At 38.1% G+C, this 22,935-nt stretch overlaps 1 protein-coding gene across 2 annotated transcripts in view; it reads left to right on the top strand.

Moving 5' to 3' along the window:
• The first annotated feature begins 5,251 nt into the window (after positions 1-5,251).
• The window catches only part of LOC128528489 (cilia- and flagella-associated protein 46), a 74,370-nt gene continuing 56,686 nt past the window's right edge, over positions 5,252-22,935 (top strand). The window contains exons 1-16 of one of the 2 annotated variants that reach the window (XM_053501333.1): positions 5,252-5,354; positions 5,700-5,812; positions 8,040-8,171; positions 8,376-8,440; positions 10,433-10,597; positions 10,700-10,823; positions 11,045-11,133; positions 15,148-15,291; positions 15,410-15,509; positions 15,621-15,719; positions 16,536-16,726; positions 16,894-17,122; positions 17,281-17,401; positions 20,249-20,375; positions 21,243-21,358; positions 21,704-21,783. In XM_053501333.1, the coding sequence (XP_053357308.1) occupies positions 5,306-5,354; positions 5,700-5,812; positions 8,040-8,171; positions 8,376-8,440; positions 10,433-10,597; positions 10,700-10,823; positions 11,045-11,133; positions 15,148-15,291; positions 15,410-15,509; positions 15,621-15,719; positions 16,536-16,726; positions 16,894-17,122; positions 17,281-17,401; positions 20,249-20,375; positions 21,243-21,358; positions 21,704-21,783 (1,944 nt within the window). In that variant the 5' untranslated portion in view covers positions 5,252-5,305. Of the gene's footprint in view, positions 5,355-5,699; positions 5,813-8,039; positions 8,172-8,375; positions 8,441-10,432; positions 10,598-10,699; positions 10,824-11,044; positions 11,134-13,495; positions 13,586-15,147; positions 15,292-15,409; positions 15,510-15,620; positions 15,720-16,535; positions 16,727-16,893; positions 17,123-17,280; positions 17,402-20,248; positions 20,376-21,242; positions 21,359-21,703; positions 21,784-22,935 lie in introns of those variants that run through there. The other variant, XM_053501334.1, reaches the window with a different exon arrangement.

Genomic DNA, 22,935 nt, shown 5'->3' with positions numbered 1-22,935 from the left:
AACAAATTAAAGTAGGATGTTTTGATATTGTGTTTGATAAGTGGGATTAACTGAAGGTGAGCAGCATTGTGCCACACTCAGCATTTTTTACATTTTTAAATGATACTTTTTTTAATAAATAATTATTTGGGAGAATTTATTAATCTCATATAATTATTATTATATGCCTCGGGTCTGTGTGGGAACTTTAGCACTTTTTTAACTCGCTCTGGATAAGAGCGTCTGCTAAATGTAAATATGTGTTCATTCATTCATTCATTCATTCATTTATTCATCATTCTATATCGCTTATCCTGTATACAGGGTCACAGGGGGCTGGAGCCTATCCCATGCGGGGTACACCCTGGACAGGCTGCCAATCCATTGGGCAACTTGGGAACACCAATTAGCCTAATCTGAATGTTTTTGGATTGTGGGAGGAAACTGAGAAACACAGAGGAAACTCTAAAAGACTTTCAAATCATATGAGCCACTATTTTATTCACAATAGAACATAGAGAACATAACAAATGTTTAAACAGAGACATTTTACACTTTTATCCACTTAATGAGCTCATTTCAAAAAAACTTTTTAAAAAGTTGGCACGGGGGCAAGATTCAGCCAGGCTAAAAAAATATATATCTCTCCGTCAAATTGCAAAGGCTTTGGCAATCTTATCATGTACAGTGCATTACATCATCAAAAGATTCAGAGAAACTGGAGAATACTCCAGTGTGTAAGGGACAAGGCCGAAAACCTTTGTAGGTTGCCAGTGGTCTCAGACGACATGATTGTGTCACTGACATTACTAAACTGGACTGTTTTAAAGTGGATAAGTGTTCCATGGTCAGACGAGTCCAAATGTGACATTTTTGTTGGAAGACCTTTCAGGGTGTTACAGTACCAGCGTTCAATTCAAAAGTCAGCATCTCTAACGGTATGGGGGTGCTTAAGTGCATACAGTATGGGCAGCTTACATGTTTTGGAAGGCACTATGAATGCTGAAAGGTATATAAAGGTTTTAGAACAACATAAGCTTCAGGAAAGGCCTTGTGTATATTAGCAACTTTTCCGGAATTCAGGTTCTATATAATTTGCTGGTATTGTTGGCTTAATGGGGTGTAATTGGAATTGCTCACAGAGCTCACAGACTTTAAAGTCAGCAGTCTAACTCATGTTTGTTACGAATACTTTGGATTTTAACTCTCTGAAAGAGTTATTATTAAAAATAAATCTAGTTAAGAGATCAATTTTTACTTTATATATGGTAATAGAATTTTACCTCCATATGAGTTTAGTTTAGACTCCTAAAAAGTGTTGAAAAATCAACTTTAAATTGTTCAAATCAAATCAAATCACTACATTAACTCTGCGCCAGTGGGTATTCGATGGTCATGCATGTACACTTGTAGTTGGAATGTACACAAATGTACATGGTAAACGTAACTGTATCTTGTGTTTACATGCATTTTTGTCACAATTATGTTACTGAGTTAATTTTCTTATTGTGGAGCTTACAGAGCAATAGCTATTTGACAAAAGTGCATGCAATAATCCTCATCAGTCCCTAATCTGAACTAAAACACCATTTCTCTCGGTTCAGCTCTCTCTCTCTCTCTTTGCAATACTTTTGAAAAATGACCTTGAGTTTGATAAAGATATTATTAAAGTGAAATATGAGCCGTGAACTAATAAACTGCATTCATACTCTATATTTTATTGTTTCAGGTTACTATTGATTGAATTATGTTCTGTGTGAAACCAGGAGTATGCAAGCAATAAGATAGATATTTCCTTGCTGTGCCAGGGTCTGAGCTGCCTTAACTGTGGAATGTACATTATATCTCCACTGGTAGGCATTGAGTTTCTTAAAAAAGATTGTGATTATCTGAAAACATGTCCTCCTGCTGTCAGTAGGGCCCAGTACAACAGTGCACACAAGAAACTCCAGCAGAGCAGAAAATCAAGTAAAAACCTGCAAAACAGACAGAGAAAAAAAGAGAAAGGTAAAGTACTGGATAAACATGTAATATGTTGGCTTTCAAGATGATTACAAAGGGTATATGAGACAAGCAATCAAAGGTACTCAGAGCTGAATGAAAATAAGAAAAAAAAAGGTAATACAGTTCCGAGTTCTTACAGTCTCAGAGCGGAATTTCCTCATTTGCCATAAATAGGCCTATTTGAAAAGTATCTAAAACATATACAGTATCTAAAGTGCCCGAGTGCATATTCTCTCATTATATAAGATGCACCAGGACTTCATTGTACTCAAAACTAAGAGAGAAAAAAATGACAAAAAAAAAAGAAAAAAAATGTTTTTTTTGCTGTTCTGTCGAAAAACTGTGCACCATGGCATGAAGAATTCCATCGTGACCTGTACTGTGATAGAGTGCATTCAGTGCTACTGGTTGTGTGTCATTACAAGTCACACTTTGACCATCATATAGCTGATGATTTCTGACTTATTTAGGAAACTACTAAGATCCCAGTTGAACACATTAAACAGATATAAACTCTACTGTTACCTATTGTACCTGTGGCCCTGCTGTTTACCTCTCTCTCTCTCTCTCTCTCGTCATTGGCTACAGGTGAGAATCCCTTCTGCTCTACCAAAACCTTCTGTTCATCTCCGTTTATATTAACTATACAGGTGTTTTTCCATTCAATCCAGATGTCCACACAACAGTTAACATAAGTTGGGTGAGTTTTTTTCATTTCTTTTTTCTTTCTCTCCCTTCTCTTCCTGGTTGCTGGGTTACCTCCAAGGGATCCCTCGTGTCTGTGTTTCCTTCTGGCTCTTCTTTGCAGTTACTCTGTCGTCGTTAGTCTTGTCACAGACTGCTGGCACTCTGCACAAAATATACATTATACATGAGACTGTGACCATACATAACTGTTCTCTTCTCTCTCTATCTATCTGTTAAGTGACACATGCCGCTACTGAGCTCCCAGTGATTCAAACCCCCACTGGACCTGTCTGACTCCTCCTGGAGCTACACTTCTAGTTGGAGATCTCATTGCATGGATGCCCCATGTGGTCTGCTTGGAATGAGTGTACTGACTGGGGACGGTTCCACTTTACCATCTGATGCAGGCAGCTGTTTGCAGGAGCTTCCAATAAAGAAAGTGGGCTCCATGTTAACTTAAACACCTCTCCTGTTATACTGAACTTCCAGCCTGGTAACACACAGTATGACCGCAGATCAATTTCTGCTTTCCTTTATTACCTAGATGAGGATGGGTTCCCTGTTAAATCTGGTTCCTTTCAAGGTTTTTTTTTATATATATTGTCTGTGGGTATCTTTTTTTTTCCTTACTGCTAACTTAGTGCAGAATTTAAAACCTAATATAAATCTCCCTGCTGTTTGTGTATCCTGAAGCCTAGGACAGGTAAAGAGGTGCAGATACCTTGTAGTGTTTTTTAAAAAGGTATGTGTAGTTCACTCCCTTTTTCTAATTCTTATAATTTTACGTTAGCTGCTTTCCCTTTTTAGCTGGGCAAGGCTTGTTCATGTTTTGTCTATCATCCTGGTCTTATCCATCACTTGCATTTCTACAAACAAATTCATATATGAGCTATTTTTGTACTATATCCCAAAAACATATCATAGTATTAAAACTCTCTCCAGATCATCATTACTGTTCCATTCACTTCTTTCCTCTGACCTAGCTGTGGGAGTATAGCATGTACAATTCAAAACTATATTTTATGAACTACCCATTAATCACTTACTGTATAGTACAGTACAAGCACACTACTATAATCACAAGACTACTAATTCAGCAAAAATAGTGCATAAGTAAGGTTGGGTACTGGCATCACACAAGAAGATCTAGCATGGATTAGGCATCCTAGGTCATTCCAAAAGTTTTCAGTGATGTTAAGGTCATTGCTCTGTGCAGGATCCTTGGCAAAACCCTTGGTTGTTGTTTTAAGACATGGTGGTCAGGAACAGTTCTTGCAAGAACAGTATTATCAAATGCATTTGCAAAACTAATCAAGGACCATGATAAAACTGCCTCTTGTGAAGACCATCCTAGGAAAGCAAGACCAAAACTTACCTCTGCTGCAGAGGAGAAGTTCATTTAGGGTTGTTGGACTTTCAGCTGCTCTCATTAAGGGAACACCACAGTGGACTCATTTAATCTGCACAACAACTTTGCACAGGATTTAAACCGGATGTCCTCCCTGGTGCAACAATCCCATTTTATGGGTGTCTGCCCCAACAGTGGCAACCTGGGACATTCTGACCACTGCCCTACTTATGTTATTAAGGCACATCTGAATATCATATGTTCATATGAGATTATTGCATATTCTGAATGCCTTCAACCTTGTAAAGAAATAAAAGTCTGGGAAGCAATGGAATTAGAAGGTGTATTAGATCCATGGAATTAGAATACAAATCTAATTACTTTTCCTGATAACTCAATAATGTAAGGTATTACATTTTAAATGCATGTAATTTGATTACAGTTACAAATGTCCATAACATTACGATTTTATTTAATTATAAAAAAAACAAAACAAGTAAGGACAAAGGTTAAAGTAGGGAGGAAGGGGGAAGAGGGAGGATTTTTAACGCGGAGAAAGCCCGAGATTCAATAATATCAGTTATAGCCAGCCGGCCCGACCTGGCGGCCACGCCCCTTTGCGCACATGCTGGAGGAGGAGGGACGGCTACGTAGGGAGCCTACAGAGTGGGTCAACAGGTTGAGGCGCACGCCGTGACACATGTTTTTAAAGTAACTTGAAAGTAAAGTAATTAGCAATCTGATCACTTTTTACATGTAAAAATCAGTAATGTAATCAAATTATAATTTTAAGGTAGTAATTATTATTTTGTAGCAGATTACGTTTTTTGAGTAACTTCCCCAGAACTGCTAATACACTGGTAATGCAATGACATCACCTCTGCGTAATATTAATGTGTAAATAAACGTAAAAGATGCGATTAGTATACGTGACAAGTATTATGATGAGTTTATATACTGTACGTATATGAGCAGTACTACAGACGCACAGTCAGACTTAGACTAGAGAAATGACGTAACACTACATTTCATGAGCGCGCGCGCGCACTGGGTTTCTTGGTTGCTATGATACGGGTCTTAGTAACAGGCACGCGAACCTCGAGCGGCTGCTGGTTAGCTGTTTAACTTAACTTTTCGTCCGTTTTTTTTTCTTTAAATACCGACGTGCTACCAGACACACCGGATATTTTAGGTGTATTAAATGTCGTTATTGTACTTTGCTTTTAGAATAACCCAGCTTCTTATTTCCAGTTTAAACATCAGACTGTAACTGGTTCCTGGTGGCAAATGGATCTCAAAATTCGACAATATTTGACTCAATCAGAGGACAAAGACGGTAAAAATTGCTCCAGAACGCCTTTTTTTAAACATAATCATATCTGTATTTACATAACCAAGTTTAAAATGTATTATTAATTGTCGTTCAAGTCAAACCAGGACTTTTGATGATGCAGATTAGAGATTAAAATTAAAGTTTTAAATATAAGTCTTTTCAGTACGCTAGAGCCATAATGGGACTGCCTGTCTGATACGTATTTGATTCATGTCTGAAACATGAATCAAACACGTATCAGATATATATATATATATATATATATATATATATATATATATATATATATATATATGAAAGTGAGAAGTTATTCCGACATTTTGTAATTGGTAACTCTGTCTCTTGCAGATCCTGAAGCTGTGAGGAAAGCTTATGCAGCAATTAAGGATGCTATCTCGGCATCAGATACTAGGTGTTTTCTCCCTGAGCTGTTTGTTCTGTGTGCTGAGCAAGCTCTCAGGGTAAGCACTTAACAACCATTTATTATCATCCTGCATTCATCCAAAGTATTTATCAAACCAGCTTCGAAAAAGTCCTTTGTACCTTTCAACCTTTGAAAGAATTACTCCCAGCCCAGTACTTTCTCTCTTTGGGTCACCTTTAGTGTCAAGATGTGTGCTTTTTTTCAATAGCTCCTACACAGCCAAAGCAATAAGATTTCAAAATCATTTATTGATTTAAATAGAACACATATAACAACAGTTCATGGTTGCATCTACTTTGTAGCTACACTCATAGGATATTTACTGTATAGACAAAAAAAATACTGTATAGATATTAATAATAGAACACTTGGCCATCACACCTTTGGGGCAGCGGTAGTTTAGCAGGTTGCGGCTCTGAGCTACGCTGTTGGGCCCTTTAGCATGGCCCTTAACCCTGTCTGCATCAGGGGAGCCATATAATAGCTCTGACCCCAGCTTCCTAACAAAGCTGGAATATGAATAGAGCTGGGATAATATTAAGAGATTTCACTGTGCTGTAATGTATATATTTATGTATGTTCAAATAAAGCTTAACTAAGCTTAACTGAGAGCAAGTAAAAAAAAAAATCACATCACAATATATTTGCACCAAAATATGCAGGAAAAAGCATACTCCAGGACCAGACACCACTTCTAAGATATTACATGACCCATTCTTATTGGTAACACTAGCATGGTAGTAGTATGGTATTGGGTGTATATGCAAATATATTATAAGTGTTGGGTGTAGTAGTGTTCCTGAAAATTTCCTTTTTAATATAACATTGTCATTGCTGGGGGTGGGAAAAAGTCAAGGAATCCAAATATTTAGTCAACAGCGGTCACTTGTTTATAAAATTATCCTAATAATGAATTAGAGAATGATTGCTGGCGATGAATTATGCACGGAAATAGACAAGTTGGATATGTGTAAGTTGTGCCACTGTTGCTTGGAAATTGTCTTTTACTGTAGTAATGATGGAAAGCACTATTGAGGCATAGCGTAGAGGGAATAATGCATAGTAACAGAGACTACAGTCACTGATTGTGTGTTTGTGCAGTTACGTGGCATAATATGTCGGATCCCCTTAGATGAACTATAATACCAATAACTAAAGCTCAGGTGATATCACTGCAAAGTGGAAGGTCGAATTGATTTAACTGGCTTCAGCAACTGGTTACCTGGCAGACATGAACCCATAATTTGAAAACAATCACATTTTAATTAATAAATCAAAGCATTGTATAAAACAGGTATATTAAACACAACAACAAATCTTATTCACTTTACAGGTGAAAATGAAGCAGCAAAAACAAATAAGCACATGTAATGTTATCTAATGGTGTTTCTAGGCATATTTCCTATAGCTAGTCAGGATGATCATAAAAGAAAGTAATGCTCTGGTATGTGGTGCATATTTTTTCCCATTATGAACGTTGACAATTTTTACACTTCTTCATGCATGGAAAAATAATCTTATCTGTAACTGCTGTGTGATAAAAAAAATGTTCCTTTGAATACGTGTGGTGGTGCTCTCAGTTCGAAAAAGAGTTGTTTGAAATAAATCTCAAGCACCAAAGATTGACATGTTAAGACACTGGAGCTCTTATCTGCGAAATGCATGAAACATCTTAATCTGCAGCGGAGACAGAGTGAATTAAGTGCAAATCTCTACTGCAATAACCATGGTGTGCTTTGGAGTGATAACACGGGCGAAGATGATTGGTCACAACCTTTTTATAATTGCCATGCCACTCAGATGTGCTGTGATTTTACTGTACCAATTATCCCACCATGGCAACAAGTACTGGAATAATACACAGACCCAATACTTTGGTTTTCAAGAGAGAATAAAAATGAGGTGTAGCTTATAATTAAAAAAAGAAAAAGAAAAAAGTTTGAGATCTTTTGCACCTATAGATTATTATCACATCCCTTTCATGAAGACGTTTTGTATCGACATGAAGTAGATAGGAACCTACTGGCTATTCATATTACGTGAATATAATGATATATAAAAATATAACACAAATAATTGCTTAAAGTGCTTTTTAATATGTCTCTCACATTATTATAACTCACATGCTTAAGGGAGATTTTAATGAGGTAGTGTGGTGAATGCTGCACTGGGCTGAAATATTCATCATCTGGACTCATCATCTGGAGTGCATTTTCATACTGTTGTATTTTGACTGTGTTTGTGTGTGCCTGTTGCCGTTTCAGCTGGGATGTAAGGAGATCACAGAGGACTGCCTAATGATGTACTTAGAGAGCAAACCCCCACCTAATCAGTTTCTATGCCGCGCATACTTCTGCCAGGCTCAGCTGAACTCACCACGCACTATTGCCTCTGTGGTGAGAATCCATGCTTCCTAGATTCATTAGAGGCCTTATAGTCACTTTTGGGTAACATTATATAAGAAGGATGTGCGTCATAGATCATGAGGGTATAGTTCTTCTTGGTGCATGCTTAGGCACCGTGGACTGTAACATCATTTCTTTAACATCTTTTATTCTTAGGTATTTCATGAAAAGCAATATTTATTTTTCTGTTTCCAGGAGGACATGGATAAAGCTGTGACTTACTACCTGAAGGCTATAGAGATATCCAAAGACAAGCCGAGGTAGGCTGTGTAGGTGGGGGGAGAATGGAACATTACTTTCCCATTTATTCTCCTTAAGTGCCGTTTAAGTATGAGAGAAACTAATGCTGTGCCGTTTCTTTGGTGGTGTATCATGAAAAAAATTGCTATCTTGTCTAAGCGCAAAAGGAACTAGATTAGGTATATTTTGGGACATAATCTCAGATAGGTGAAAAATAAGCAGCCTTATTTAAACCCTGTACATTTAGACCTTAGAAAAGATAAAGACTAATCATAAACCAGAGTAATATCTCAACACACAATCCCAGTATATTAGAAATGTTATAATCTGGGGCGAGCTTTCAGTAGTTATTGATAAGTGAGGTACAGTTTAGGCAAAAAAAAAAAACAAATCTGTCTGTTCTAATGCCATTTTTCAACTAAATCACTTCAATGATCTGTTTTTCAACCACAGCATATTTGATCTTCCATACCCTAAAAACACTGCCTGGTGGTTAACAATGAATAACAAGTGATAAACCTTAATATCTTGTTATGTTGTACATACTGTAAGGGCCCACACCGAGCAACTGAGCATCAGAACCGGACCATAGAATAAAAGAGGAAGGTATTTTGGTCTGATGAATCATGGCTCCTTTTATAAAAAATGGATGGCTGGGTGCATGTGTGTCGCTTACCCGGGTAACAGATGGCACCAGGTTGATGCTCTGGGCATTGTTCTGCCGAGAAGCCTTGGTTCCTGGCATTCAGGTGGATGTTACTGTGACACGTACTACCTACTTGTCTTCTTGTCTTCCTGGTGGTTACTAGTGGTTGGCATTCAATATGTTGCAGTACCGCCACCTTCTGTACAACCAAATTAAACACTGTTGCAGACTAAGTACACCCCTTTTAAGAGCTTGGGAAGTTGAAGGAGATGAGACTTACAGTTGACGGTAATGCAACCTACTGGATTAGAATCACCGTTAAGTAACAAAGAAGAAGAAGAAAAAGTATGAAAAATGGCAGGAGCCATTAAGGTTGACTTGGCTTCAAAATTTCCCGAGATCTCAATTAAGTTGTGTGGATGTGCTGGACAAAAAAAGTAAAAAAAAAAAAAAAAATGAGTCAAAGGGTCACAGATATGTTTTCCCATGAAATTGAGATGCAGACACATTAGCACTCTAGTGGTTAAATTAGCTTCCTAATAGAGTCTTCAGGTGCCCTTTTGGTTTGGTGATTCTCCTTTGCAGCCATAATCACTGCTTTGATTTAAATGGAAACTGGTCACTGTGCTGCCTACGCTTTTGCACATCAATACAAGGCTGTTACCATCCAACGTTCATTTGCCTTTTGCAACGTCTTTGATCCATGGAGAGAGCATAGTGGAAATTGAGACGTACTAAGAAATCAGACAGCGGCACTCATGAGAGAGCAACAGCTCTGAATAATTGAACTAGGCTCAGTTTCCCCCAAAGCACTGCTGTGTTAAGATAATCTTAACAGCTAGAAAGTGTTCAAAGTGATGCTTACTTGGCCATCTTATGGGATAACATGCCCTGAATATTTTAATCCCATCTTTTATTTGCCAACTCCTGTTTTTCTGTTTCCGTCTCTCTAATGCTTAACATAACATACAGTATTTCTGTCAATATTGTTATTATTATTATTTTTTTATTTTTGCTTTATAAAAATATCCATTGCATTTGGAACTACAGCATTTGGTAGACGCCTTAATACAGAGAGACTTACAAAAGTGCTTTGTAATTTACATCAAAGCATATCCTCATCCTGGTACAAATAGGTCATGGTCTAAGAATACCACCAAGGGATAAAGATACTAATGTAAGACATATATCAGTCTGTAAACAATAAGAATATAATCACAGCCTAACAAGAATTCTATGAGGGCCTGTGAATAACGTCTAAAACCTTATCTCCATATAAATTTTTTTGCACTACTAATTCTCTTGCTGTCTCTTTCCCTCTCTCTCTGCCTATATCTTTTCCTTCCCCTCCCTCTTACTCATACAGATACCATTTTCTAGTCTTCAACGCTTCTGTTCTGTACCTTCAGACGGTACGGGCTTTCCTGCGGCCTGGCTGGAGGCGGTACCTCGTTTCCTCTCTCAGACAGGTGCTCAGTGCTCTGGAGGAGGTAGCCGAGCCTGACTTTGTCTGGCGGGCTGAATTGATGATGTAATATGAGCTTCAGATGTTTTTTTAATTACTTTTTTGCTTAGCAAACTTGGTGGCATGAGTTGAGGCTAACTTTTTAAATACCCCTGCATTTATGCTCAGACTCCTTGTGGAGTGCCTGGTGGATGCTGGTAAAGAGAACGAGGCTGCTGATTTTTCCAAGGTCACCTCTGATTTTATAGAGCAGCACACCCCCGAGCTGTATCCACGTATTTTCTCCATACAGGTAAATCATTCACCCTTCCCTCTGCTCAATTATACTGTTTATTACATTCTGGCCACACAGCTGAGCATCCTCGCCTGCTTGGTCCTGTCAATATGCTTCCAAATAAGCCTTGTGTAGTTCCTTTTCTGTTCCCTTATTTTTCAATATGTCAGTTTTCTAGATGTGTTGCAGAATTTCTATGCACTGTTATGTGCTAATATTTTGTTTGCCATTATTTACAGGTACAGCTCGATCTTATAGATGTCTCCAACATTTTGACAAAAGCAAGTCCAAAATTACTTGCTATCTATAAACTGCAGAAGCTTAAAAAGTAGGTTGATTGATTCCACATTGATATTTTTTTCTAATTAATTTAAACACAAGCATTTTGTACTATGCACCTGAGATTTGTTAAGGTAGATGTTATTTTTGGATTATATAGCTTTTTGATGCATCTGTAGGGAGATAACTAATTTTGTGCTTGTTTTTCGAATTTGTATTTAAGTAATGTGTCCGTGAGCCTTGCATTGTTTTTACTTCCATGTAATTGTTCCTATAGATGTAATGTATGATACTGGATTTCCTTTCTTGAGGTTTGCTACAAGTCAAAATAGTGATGGTTATGTGGACCAATTATTCACCCATTGATAGCAAAAACATGGCTGTGTCCTGCAGATTAAATGATGATAACAGTCATAGTTAGCCCTTGTGTATATAATGTGCTAGACAGGTTTTGTTTATTACAACAAGTACAGTACAATGAAACTAAAGTGCCATCACTCTGTGCAAAATAACACACAACGGTCAACCTTTACGGGAAAATACACTGGGTGAAACTTGGTAAGATGTAGGACTTCCTGCTACTCAAGGAAGAGAGATGGGCCCAATATTCTTTAGATGTTGTAATTTGTGGGGTGGGGCATCTTTGGATGGACTTCAGATTTGGATCTGAGTAGTTTAGTTTGGATCCCTGGTTGCAGTCTTGGCCTCCTTGCCTGCTTTGCTGTGCGAGCAGTGGGCTATGGTACACTGGGTGTTCTGGAGCCTTTCTTTTGCCTTCTACAGCCTTGACTTTTTTGCTTTTTTTTGCTGCTGGAGTGAACGGGCTGGCTTTTGGTTCCTCTGAGTATGGGTGAGCCTTGGTGCCCATAATCCTGTCAACAGTTTGTTGGTATATAATTTGCAATCAATTTTGTTTAATTCATTTGTCAGTGGTCATAATGGTATGGCTGATCTGTGTATATCTTTAAAAATGGAGTCTGCTAATACAAGTGTCCCTGTTGGTTTTTATCATATTTAGTCAATCTTATCCTATTTTTGTTTAGTCATGTTTTAGTCAACTAAAATATATTGCAGTGGATTGTGACAAAAATTAAATGTTGACAAAAATAAAGACAGATGTTTTATCAGTTTTTCTTTTTTTAAAACCACGTTTTAGTTATCTTTACTTGTTCACAATATTGCAAGTTAATTTCGTCACTGTTCATTGATATCCGTGACGTCTCGTCGTCGTCTCGTTTTAGTCACAGGAAAAAAGCGCCTCAAATAATATTTTTCATCATTATTTTCGTTGACAAAATTAACTCTAGTTGAAACACACCTCCAGGGCAGAGTGCTTTGTGTGTATGTGTGGAGCTTGCATCCCCTTTGCTTTATAGGTTTTCTCCAGATACTCCAGTTTACACTCACAATAGAAAGACGTGTTTAGTGTTTGCAAATTGAATGTATTTTATGAGTGTTTGTGCCCTGCAATGTAATTCCAAGCCCTTTCAAATATGTCCTCTGGGATAAGTTTCAGGCCCCTCCTGACGTTACAAGACAAATGGTGTGGAAAATAAATAAATGCATCTTCACATGTAGGAAGTACAGTGAAATTTTATATCATTACTCGTCAGTTCTTCTGCATCTTGGAGGATTATGATTTTATTACTTTTGACTGACAGTTCAGTGGCCTTCACAATCACCAGATCTTAATTCAAAAGAACACCTTGGGTATGTGGCTCAACAGGAAATGGACAGCATTAAAGTCCCCCTCAAAATGAAAAAGCAAAGCTCATTCATGAGTCGTTCATGAAAGATTCGTTCTTTTTGAACGAGTCTTTAACGTGACTCAGAAGAAATGGTAGCCTCAGAGAGTGATTCGTTCAGTTTCTACTGGGCGCGCACGCGCAAAGCATCGCAAAACTACTAGGTTATGTACAGGAATAAGAAATGAGTATTCGTCTTTGAGTTTTCTAGCCCGAGTTGTTCGGCTTTTTGTCACGTGACTCTCATAGACGCTATGCAGTGCAGTACACAGTAGACAGAATTGAGCGATTCTTTCTCAATGAGTCTTCTACTCCGAGTCGTTTGTTCTTTTGTTACGTGACTCCCATAGATGCTATGCAGTCTAATAGATTCAAGAGAACGAACGACTCGGACCAGAAGATATGGGGGTGGGGTGGGGGGTGTTGTTCTGTTTATTTAGAATTTTAGTCGGATCAAAAGAACGAAATGAGCTAAATGACTAAAAAAAAAAGATTCGTTCGTTTTGATGAACTTAATTCAAAGAACCGAGTCACTTAAATGATTCAGACTTCCCATCACTAGTGTGTACGCTAGCTTTCAGCTGAGATAATTGTGTTGTAAATAGGCTGTGGTTCCTTTAAATAAGATTGACTGGATTGACCAATCAGAACGCGCCATTCACGAGCACTAAACTCAGTTTTAAGATAATTTAGCTTTTTAAGATTATTTAATGGTTAGTTTATTTACTTACTTGGTGTATTATGCGTGCATGTTAAGTAAGTATGACTGTTCTTATTATGTATAATGCGTAGTATAACATTACTAGGGTAATGTTGGAGTGATGTGGTTGTAATGTGGTTAGGATTCTGGTGTTGGTGAAGTCATAGATGTTATGGTGAATTCTGCCAGTAAAACGTGTTTATATTTTAGTTATGACATAAGGAATATATAAACAATATAAACAATGAACAATACAAATGAATATATTTTGTTTAATAACTTGTAATATAGTGGTTTATATTTATTTAAATTTATTTATTTAAAACTTATTTCTTATTGGCGCATGCGCACAGGGTCGCTCACGCAGTCAGCACGTGAAGACCTCATGTTTGAGAGGTTGAGCTGTAGTGCTTGAATGCACGTGTGTTTAGTTCATTAATTAAATTTGCCTTAAATTAATGGTTATGTGTTCTGGTAGGGGAAAAGGACAACCCACAAATTAATCATTATTAAAATTTGGAAACAGCTGCATGCACAAAAGTCCCTGGTTTTATAATAAAAGCTTTATTAATTTTTTATTCAATTAATTATTAATAATATTCCCAATTTCCAACACAATAATCATATTTTTGCATTTAAAAACAATAAAAACATTTAGAAAAGACATGTATTAAGTAAAATATGAAACAGATAAATATGAAATAGTCATTAAACCTTACTGAACCTTAATTTATGATTCCTCTTGGCACTGGCTGCTTTAAAAACAAAACTAAAAGTGGCCCCCAGTTTTTTCTTGCTACGCTTTTTAAAAAACATTCTTGGGACCCATGGTGCTATGACCACTAAATCTTGCACAAAATGCAAAAAAAAAAAAAAACACAAAAAAATATGTAAACTTGCTGCGCTTGGCTTTCTATTGACACAAACAAATTTTGAACGGCTTCAAGCTGTACACGCTCATATGCCAAAAAAGCTTTGTATGCTGAGGCAACATTCTTCTTAAGGCAAAAATTTGTGAGCTGGGCCATGAGTATGCCGAGAAACCACTGTGTGTGTGTTCACATTGTTTATCTGGCTCAAAAGTTTTGTTTCACCACCATCACATCAGCAATCCAATCTCACAGTTATTTTAAATAGATTAAAGTCTGTATCATCAACTTAATACATCTTAATTTTTATACAAGGAACACATCATGATACGATACTGCACAGAACACATCGTTAATTTTAATTAATAACTGGTCAATGAAGCCATTCGTTTGTTGTAATAAACCTTTAGTACACTTTACCTGTTGAGTAGGTAACTTAAAAAATTTGAGGTACAATAACCGTTCAATTTGCAGCACACACTTTACTGTTTTGGCTTTAAACTACAAGCATCAGTTTTTAATAGAATCTTCCGCTATGGTTGCTTTTGGGGGTTGCTACTTAGTGGGGAAAAAACTACCTGTGGTGTGGTCTTTATATGAGGCTTTGGCTTCATGTAGTACAGTTTATGGCTCTATTTTTCTTTCTAAAGATCCAGAGTGTTCTGCTGTTATTGTGTAATTTCACCCTCAGGGTGAGTGATGGTAAATAATACACTGGATTGTTTTTGTATCTTTGCTGTTTCCTGCAGGGCTGTGAATAAAGGTGGAAAAGAGTTGGATGAACTGAGGGAGATTTTTCTCCTGTTAACTCAATCATCTCAGACCCCATCAGCTGCCTCCAACCGTTATAGTCATGACACTGATGACACGTCTCACATCCCATTGTCTGACAGGTAAATCGGTTATCCTTCGATAGTGTAAACCTTATAAAATGTATACATTTATAGATTCTAATAAGTTTCTGATGTAGCTGAGTGATATAGTGATCAATAAAGTAAAGGTTTTTGGCAGGATTGAGCTCCTTTTGGAGTTGTCCTTCCTCTCTCTCCAGTTAAGACAGCAGTTCATGGCTGAGGAGTGTGTAAATGAGCTAAAGACCATCGATGACACTGTGAGTGGACTGAGTCCTTCTTACTTTGTAATTTCACAAAATAGTTACTCATTACCTGCAATTTCTGTGAAGTAGAGAACAAGATTGTGCTTGTTTTTATTTTTGCTCCAGGCTGCTGTTCAGCGTATCATGGTGGAGTGTGTTGAATGTGAATTGGCTCTTAGTAAACAGAACAGCAACATTGCAGACTATACCAAAGGCAGTGTGGAGGTAAAGGTTTTTTGATTTTATTGAATGCATTAGCTTCAAGTGGGTGTAATTCATTGTGGCGATATCCGTGATATTTCAATGGAAAATGTTCATATAAGCAAACAATCATCGGCAGTTAAAAATACGAGTATAACTAAATCGTAAGTTCACAAGTTTACCTGTTCCCGGCTAGTCCAATACTCTCTAATAGCACCTAGATTTCTTCCTCATGTCCCTCTTTCCTCTCACTTCCTGAGTTTTCATTCAACTTTACTGTACACTCCCACACTCCTTTCATTAAGTGACTGGGTTGAGATTAATTTGCGAACATGACACAAAGTTAAACCTACACAAAATACATTATAAAAACGAGTTCTGATGAATGAAATTCTTTCATTTAGGTTTTAATATTATGCATAAATGACATGAAACACCTGTAAATCTAAATATATTTGATCTGAACAAACTTTATAAGTTCTAATGAATAAATTCTTTTGATTAAGTTTTAATATCGTGCATGAACATAAAACACTTGTAAAAATTAATATATTTTATATAAAACTTCATATGGCTTGCAAAGGGTTATGAAGGTTTGAACTGATCAAGCTTGGACGATTTGAATATGATCAAAATTGTTATTTTTTTATGTATCAATTGAATTTAAGCTTTGGTTAGTGCTACTGTACAAATGCACACCGTAATGCACAGTGAAGTGTAATTACATCACTAGAATTTACACTCTGTATGTTTACCAAATTTTCTTTCAGCTCTTCTTACATGCACTGATAGTCTGTGGTACTGTGCATCGATTAACCTGGGAAATCTTTCTGTTCTTAGGCCCAGTTAAGTATAGTAAGACGTTTGGAAGCATTGCTTCTAAGAGCAGTGAGAGAGGGAGATGCTCAGGTGACACAGAGTGTGTGTGCCACTCTGTGGAACAGCTGTTTACCTCTACTTCAGCATAATCTACGGAAAAACCTCAAAAGCCCCCTGATCACTCTCTCACAAGCCTTAGAAAACATTAATAGGCACGTATTTCCTATTTACATCTGGACGTTATTAACATTTTGTTTTTTCTTGACTCTTATATCAGTGGTTGTTTTTAAGCATGGTCCTCTTTGTTAAAATGATATATTAAAAAACTAAGTGCATATTCAGTGTTTGTTAAATGTACATCTTTTTTTTGTAATATAAGCATGTTGCTGGACATGCGGTGTCAGATCCATGCTGAGCTGGCTGCTATAGAGGAGGAAGCGGAGAGGTTGGAGCCTGCAATACAGCACCTCCGTGCAGCTCTAAGCCTGGATGAGAGCGGCAAGTTCCAGCAGCGTCTTTCCTTCTCCCTTCACCTCCTTCAACTTCGTAGCAAGCTTTACATCACTCCCACACGCCCAGAGGACCAGGCAGCCATGCTTATCCAACAGGTCTGATCACTTGAGTGCTACACAATTGTATTTCTGCTCTAACCGGCGTCTGGGGTTTTAGGGTAGATATGTGAAACTGCAAAAAAACAAGCAGAACAATTAAAATTACAGCTTTCAGTATTGTAATAATTGGAGGGTTTTTTTTTTTGCATTTAAAGACGAAAGAGTGGCTGGGTGACGAGCCAGTGAAGAATTGGCGCCCCACACTGGTTAGTGCTGGTATTGCTTTGGCACCTGACACTTTCCAGATGGTCCTGGATGCAGAAAGCACAGCTAAAGGTATTATTTTTTATTTTTTATTTTCTTTTAATGTTTTGCCATTGGAACGACTGTGGGTGGTAGTAGTCACAGCAGTTAACAAGCACATAAAAACAGTTACGTGGGGTACCACTTATATTGCTGTTGGCATTTCTATTTCCTCCTTACATTCACCCTACGTCCCAGAGCTCTGTGGCAAATTGATACCACTGATTGATCTTTCTCATCTTGTGCCTGTGGCTAAGAGTGGTAATACACAGTGATTGTGAATCTTGTGTAAGCTGAAGTTTACAATCACGTAAATGTAATTTCAGGCCAACCAAAATCTGGTTTTTACTCAGTAAAGATTTTAGGACAGCAGACTTTGCACTTTATGCAATAATAGTTATGTTCAAAAGCTTTATTTTATAAAAATGGAAAAAAAAGACTGTTTAGGTTTATAGCAGTAAGTATAATTATGGATGAAATTATTTATTTGTCATTCTTTGATGCTTCAAAAATAAATTGCTATAAGATCGTAACAGATTTAACGTAGGGCAGCACCACAGAGACACAGACACAAGGCGAGGTCTTATGGAAAAGAGTAATTTTATTATGGATAATAGAGAGGGAGAGGGTTTAAGGAGGTAGGAAAGAAAAAAGGCAAGTAAAGTTGTGAGGTTGTGCATGTGCGGATCTGGAGGCAGTGCCCTGCTGGCATTCAGGCAAAAGGCTGGCGAGTGATAGCGATGGGCCTGTGTGGGCAGCAGATCCTGCATGCTCCATTGAACGATTGTCCTCTTTGCTGACTGGCCAGCCAGCCCCACCCAGCGCTCCTTGGAAGTTTGTTGATTTTGAGGCACTGGAGTGGCGATCCAGGCTGGGAAAAAAGGGCCTTAACCTGGAGCACAGCTGCCTTTTCCTCTTTGGCGGCAGAATCCCGGGGGCCAGTTTCATGGCCTGTGAAGTCTCAGGTCTCTGTTACATCACATTCATGAAAGCAACCAATCACCTCACCATCAACAAACCTGAGTGATCAATGAGAGTGGGAAAGACAGAATCTAAACATACCAGTTCACCATAATACTCTACGTCCATGAGTCCACCAGATCTGTTCCTTTACCTACTGTAAGGCAAATCTATTTATAAGAATGCTTGATTAATTAAATAGGTTTTTAGCCTGGACTTAAACACTGAGACTGTGTCTGAGTCCTGAACATTATTTGGAAGACTATTCCATAACTTTGGGGCTTTGTAAGACAAAGCTCTGCCCCCAGCTGTAGTTTTCATTATACGCGGTACTGATAAGCAGCCTGCATCCTTTGATCGACGTAGGCGTGGCGGATCGTAAGACACTATTAGCTCACTCAGATACTGCGGCGCGAGACCATTTAATGCTTTATATGTCAAAAGTAGTATTTTAAAATCAATGCGAAATTTCACAGGGAGCCAATGAAGTGAAGATAAGATAGGTGTGATGTGCTCGTATCTACTAGTTTTAGTGAGGACTCTCGCTACTGCATTCTGGACTAGCTAAAGCTTGTTTATGCACCTACTTAAACAACCAGACAGTAGGGCATTACAATGGTCCAACCTAGAGGTGATAAAAGCATGAACTAGTTTTTCTGCATCGTTTAGCTTCAAATGAAAGACTGGAATCTATAATCACACCAAGGTCTTTTACTGTTGCATTTGATGGGACAGAAAGGCCGTCTAAAGTTACAGAGTGATCTAGAATCTTACTTCTAGCTGTATGCGGTCCTATGACTAGAACTTCTGTCTTATCTGGGTTAAGCAGAAGGAAGCTAATTAGCATCCAATTTCTTATGGTTTGCACACATTGCTCAACTTTATTAATCTGGTTTATCTCATCAGGTTTTTCTGAGATGTATAACTGTGTGTCGTCAGCATAACAGTAAAAACTAATACCATGGTTACGGATTATGTTGCCCAGAGGAAGCATGTAAAGGGAAAAAAGCAGTGGGCCTAAAACTGAACCCTGTGGAACACCAAACTCCACTAGAGAACATGCAGAATAATCACCATTTAAGTCTACATACTGATACCGATCGGTCAAATAGGATCTGAGCCAGGAGAGGGCTGTACCCTTAATTCCTACTACATTTTCCAATCTTTGAAGAAGAATACTATGGTCAATAGTGTCAAAAGCTGCACTGAGGTCGAGTAATACAAGCATGGTAACACAATCTTGATCTGCGGCCAATAGGAGGTCATTTACTACTTTAACGAGTGCTGTCTCTGTGCTATAATGAAGCCTAAATCCTGACTGATACAGTTCATGTATGTTATTTCTATGTAGATATGAACATAGTTGCTGTGCTACTATCTTTTCCAGAATCTTAGAGATAAAGGGGAGGTTTGATATTGGCCTGTAATTGGACAGCTGACAGGGGTCAAGGTCAGGTTTCTTAATAATCGATTTAGTAACTGCTTATTTAAAACGCTATCATGTACCGTTTTTTTCCCCCAAAATTTCCTCTTTTGTAATGTCTTTCCTAAAATATAGCACTGGCTCTGTATAGATAGAATACCCGATTACTAAAATATTCTATAGCTACAGCCCTACTGTGGTTTAAATACATTATTGCCAATAAAATAATAACCGTCTATTTTTATCAAAATGTCTACGTGGTGCAGCCAAACTAAAACTATATTTGTGTTTACCTATAAGGTCCCTATCACAATCAGCAAAAAATTTTCAGGAAGCAAAACCTTTACAAATATTTGTTGTGCAGTGTTATTTTTCCATAACAGCCCATCCTTATGACTTGTTTTTCTGATTATTTGGTTCTGCACATTTTTCTTGTGGATACAGTTTGGCTGATACTACTTTCTAACTTTGTTTTGCTTTTCATGTTTCACATTCAGTGTCTGCTAGCAGCCTACAGGACCAAGTGGAGCAACTTGCTGCTAAGGCCAAGCACTACAGGACGTGTGTACAAAAAATAGAATTTCATCTTTCCAGCTTGGAGAGAGACACAGATGACAGAGAGAGGTGCAGTATAGGGTTATTCGAAGTTGCTTATCTTGTTTGCATACCGGTTTACTTCCAAGATGTGACATCTCTGTGAAATCTGAGTTATAGTTGGATCTGTGTTTCCTAACCTCATAGGAGTATTGCAAAAGGTTTCAAGGATTATTGTGGTGAAAACATGTGAAGCAGCTCTGTGTGATTTATGGGAATCCACAAGGAGCTCATTAAGAGGGCTCGCACCAGAACTAGAGAGAGAGAGAACATGGCATTAAGAATAGCTTGGTCTAGAAAGCATTAATTGTTTGTTACCTAACCTAGTTACCTAACTAAATGTGCATGTTTCTGTGTAAAAATTGTTGTAATTACTAAAAAAGACTGAAAAGTGTCTGTAAATAGAAATAGTGTACTATACGACTTACTGAAAACAAGCTGAAAATACATTTGAAACTACCTGAAAAGAGTAAATAAATACAGAGCTAGAATGTTTTTCATTTTAATTTTTCTGTGCAAAGTTCAAAGGATTTAAAGTTTATTTTTAGTGAGTGTCCTGAGAGAATTTAAAGTCCATGCCCAACAATAACACACTAATAATAATAACACAGTGGTGTTCCTGTATTCAAATCTGTAAGTTTTTAACTTTTGCCTTTTGAAAAAAAAAAAAAAAAAATACCACAGCACCAAAGAATAAATAAATTAATACATTCTGGTAGGTGGATTGGTTACTTAATTGCCCTTAGGTGTATATGAGTACAGAGATCCCATTCAAATTTCAATCCTGGTGTAGCTCCAATACAGATAAAACCCCACTAAAACCTCATATTGCTTAGCTGAAATGTTGGTATAGTTTGTCATTGTATTGTCTTGTATTTCTGTTCGCATCTGTGGCAGGACGAGGTTGTGGGCATCCCTAGTTAAAGCTGCACGGAAACACGAGGTGTGGGATGTGTGCAGGGCAGCTTGCCGCTTCTGTCTGCTTTATGATGACAAGAGATGGAAAATCGAGCGTAAGAGATCTGTTTGCATTACTTTCATTATGTTTCTTTTTTTTGGAATCATTATGGGCCCTCAGTGGTCTGTGTCAAAGGTTCATTTGAATGGATTAACACTCTAGAATGATCAATATTGAAATCATTTTAAATATGTGGACCAATATTTGACACTGCAAATATATTGCACCCTCCAGGTGTAATTGATTAATGACGGCCATTACATTGAGTGTGCAGACAGCATAGGCAAATTTGCTTGAATTCTTGCAAAGATGAATACTGGTGTCTATTAAAAGAACTGTGTGTGTGTGTGTGTGTGTGTGTGTGTGTGTGTGTGTGTGTGTGTGTGTTTTGTGACCCCAGATAAACAGATGGGCGAGGAAGAGAGTGAAACTCGAGAGCTGTTGCGTCTGCTGGCTGAGGTTCACTCCATCAATGCTGAGGTAAATTACGCTCAGAACCCAGGAACATACATTTGGCAAAAAAAATTTGTTTTATTCCTTTCAAACATTTAGCCTACACTCAGTCCTGAATCAGAATGGATATATTGGTTTTTGCCTTTCTGTTGACAAATGTATGTAATGACATGAAATAAAAGAGGTTCCATGTACATTTTATTTTAGCTGATTTTCTAATAAAGCCAGAAGTCGACTGATCAAAAGGACGTTTAAAAAGTTTCCTGTTGGGCCGGTCTTGTGAGGGGCCAACCCCAGCATTATTTAACATAATTGAAGCAACGTGGCAAATGCAGTCTGAAATACTAGGTTGCAATTAGCATCACAAGTGAATGTAACTGGCTTTCATAAGAAGTATAAAGCACTTATTGTTAAAAAATGAACAGAAAGGGTAAACCTGCGAATACGCAGAAACATCATAGAGGGGTGAGTAGAGAGTAGGCACTGTGTCATGTGTAATACATTCCGCGAGGTCCGGCAAAGAAGTGTAACGCTTCATTTTTCTGCGCGGAGCAATTGGAAACGTAGTCACTATGCCAAAACCCATGGTGAATCGCGATGAACCGTACTTACGGCCTACGTGCGAAACCGCGCTGACTCCACGTAGGTAAGATAGGGGTGTTAGGGGAAAAAAGGGGGTCATTTTATTTAGCATAATGGGTTAATGGAGGGGGGAAGGGTGTGAAAAGAGCTGATTGCCCCTCACACCTCTCCTTGGGTGCGGACACAGACGGAATTCTCTCCTGATGTCCGGCGGCTGGACGGCTATCCTAGCTGGGAACTAGGGCCTTAACATGAAGACTCAGCTGCCTTTTCCTCTTCGGCGGCAGGATCATGAAAGCTGGCTCTGTTTGAACGTGAAAGTGCCGCTGGAGCTCGAGCAGTCTTTTCACGGCTGTCCTAAAATGCGGAGATCAGACGGCGGCATTCAATTTCATGCCTTCTGGGGTGTCTGTCTCTGGGGTGCGTTACATAACCCCGCCCGCATGCCACTCTTCCGCATTGTTAGCTTCCAACAATTTTCTTTCCTAAAACCTCCAGCACCTCAAGCTAAACTTTCAGACCAGTTTTTATGACAAGAGAAAGGCCGAGATCCATTAAAGATGATTATTGGCCAGCCGTGCCTATTTCCTTAACCTA

The sequence above is a fragment of the Clarias gariepinus genome, chromosome 8 (genome assembly GCF_024256425.1).
Source record: "Clarias gariepinus isolate MV-2021 ecotype Netherlands chromosome 8, CGAR_prim_01v2, whole genome shotgun sequence".
In the NCBI taxonomy this organism is placed as follows: domain Eukaryota; kingdom Metazoa; phylum Chordata; class Actinopteri; order Siluriformes; family Clariidae; genus Clarias; species Clarias gariepinus.
This window is presented reverse-complemented; position numbering and strand designations above follow the sequence as displayed.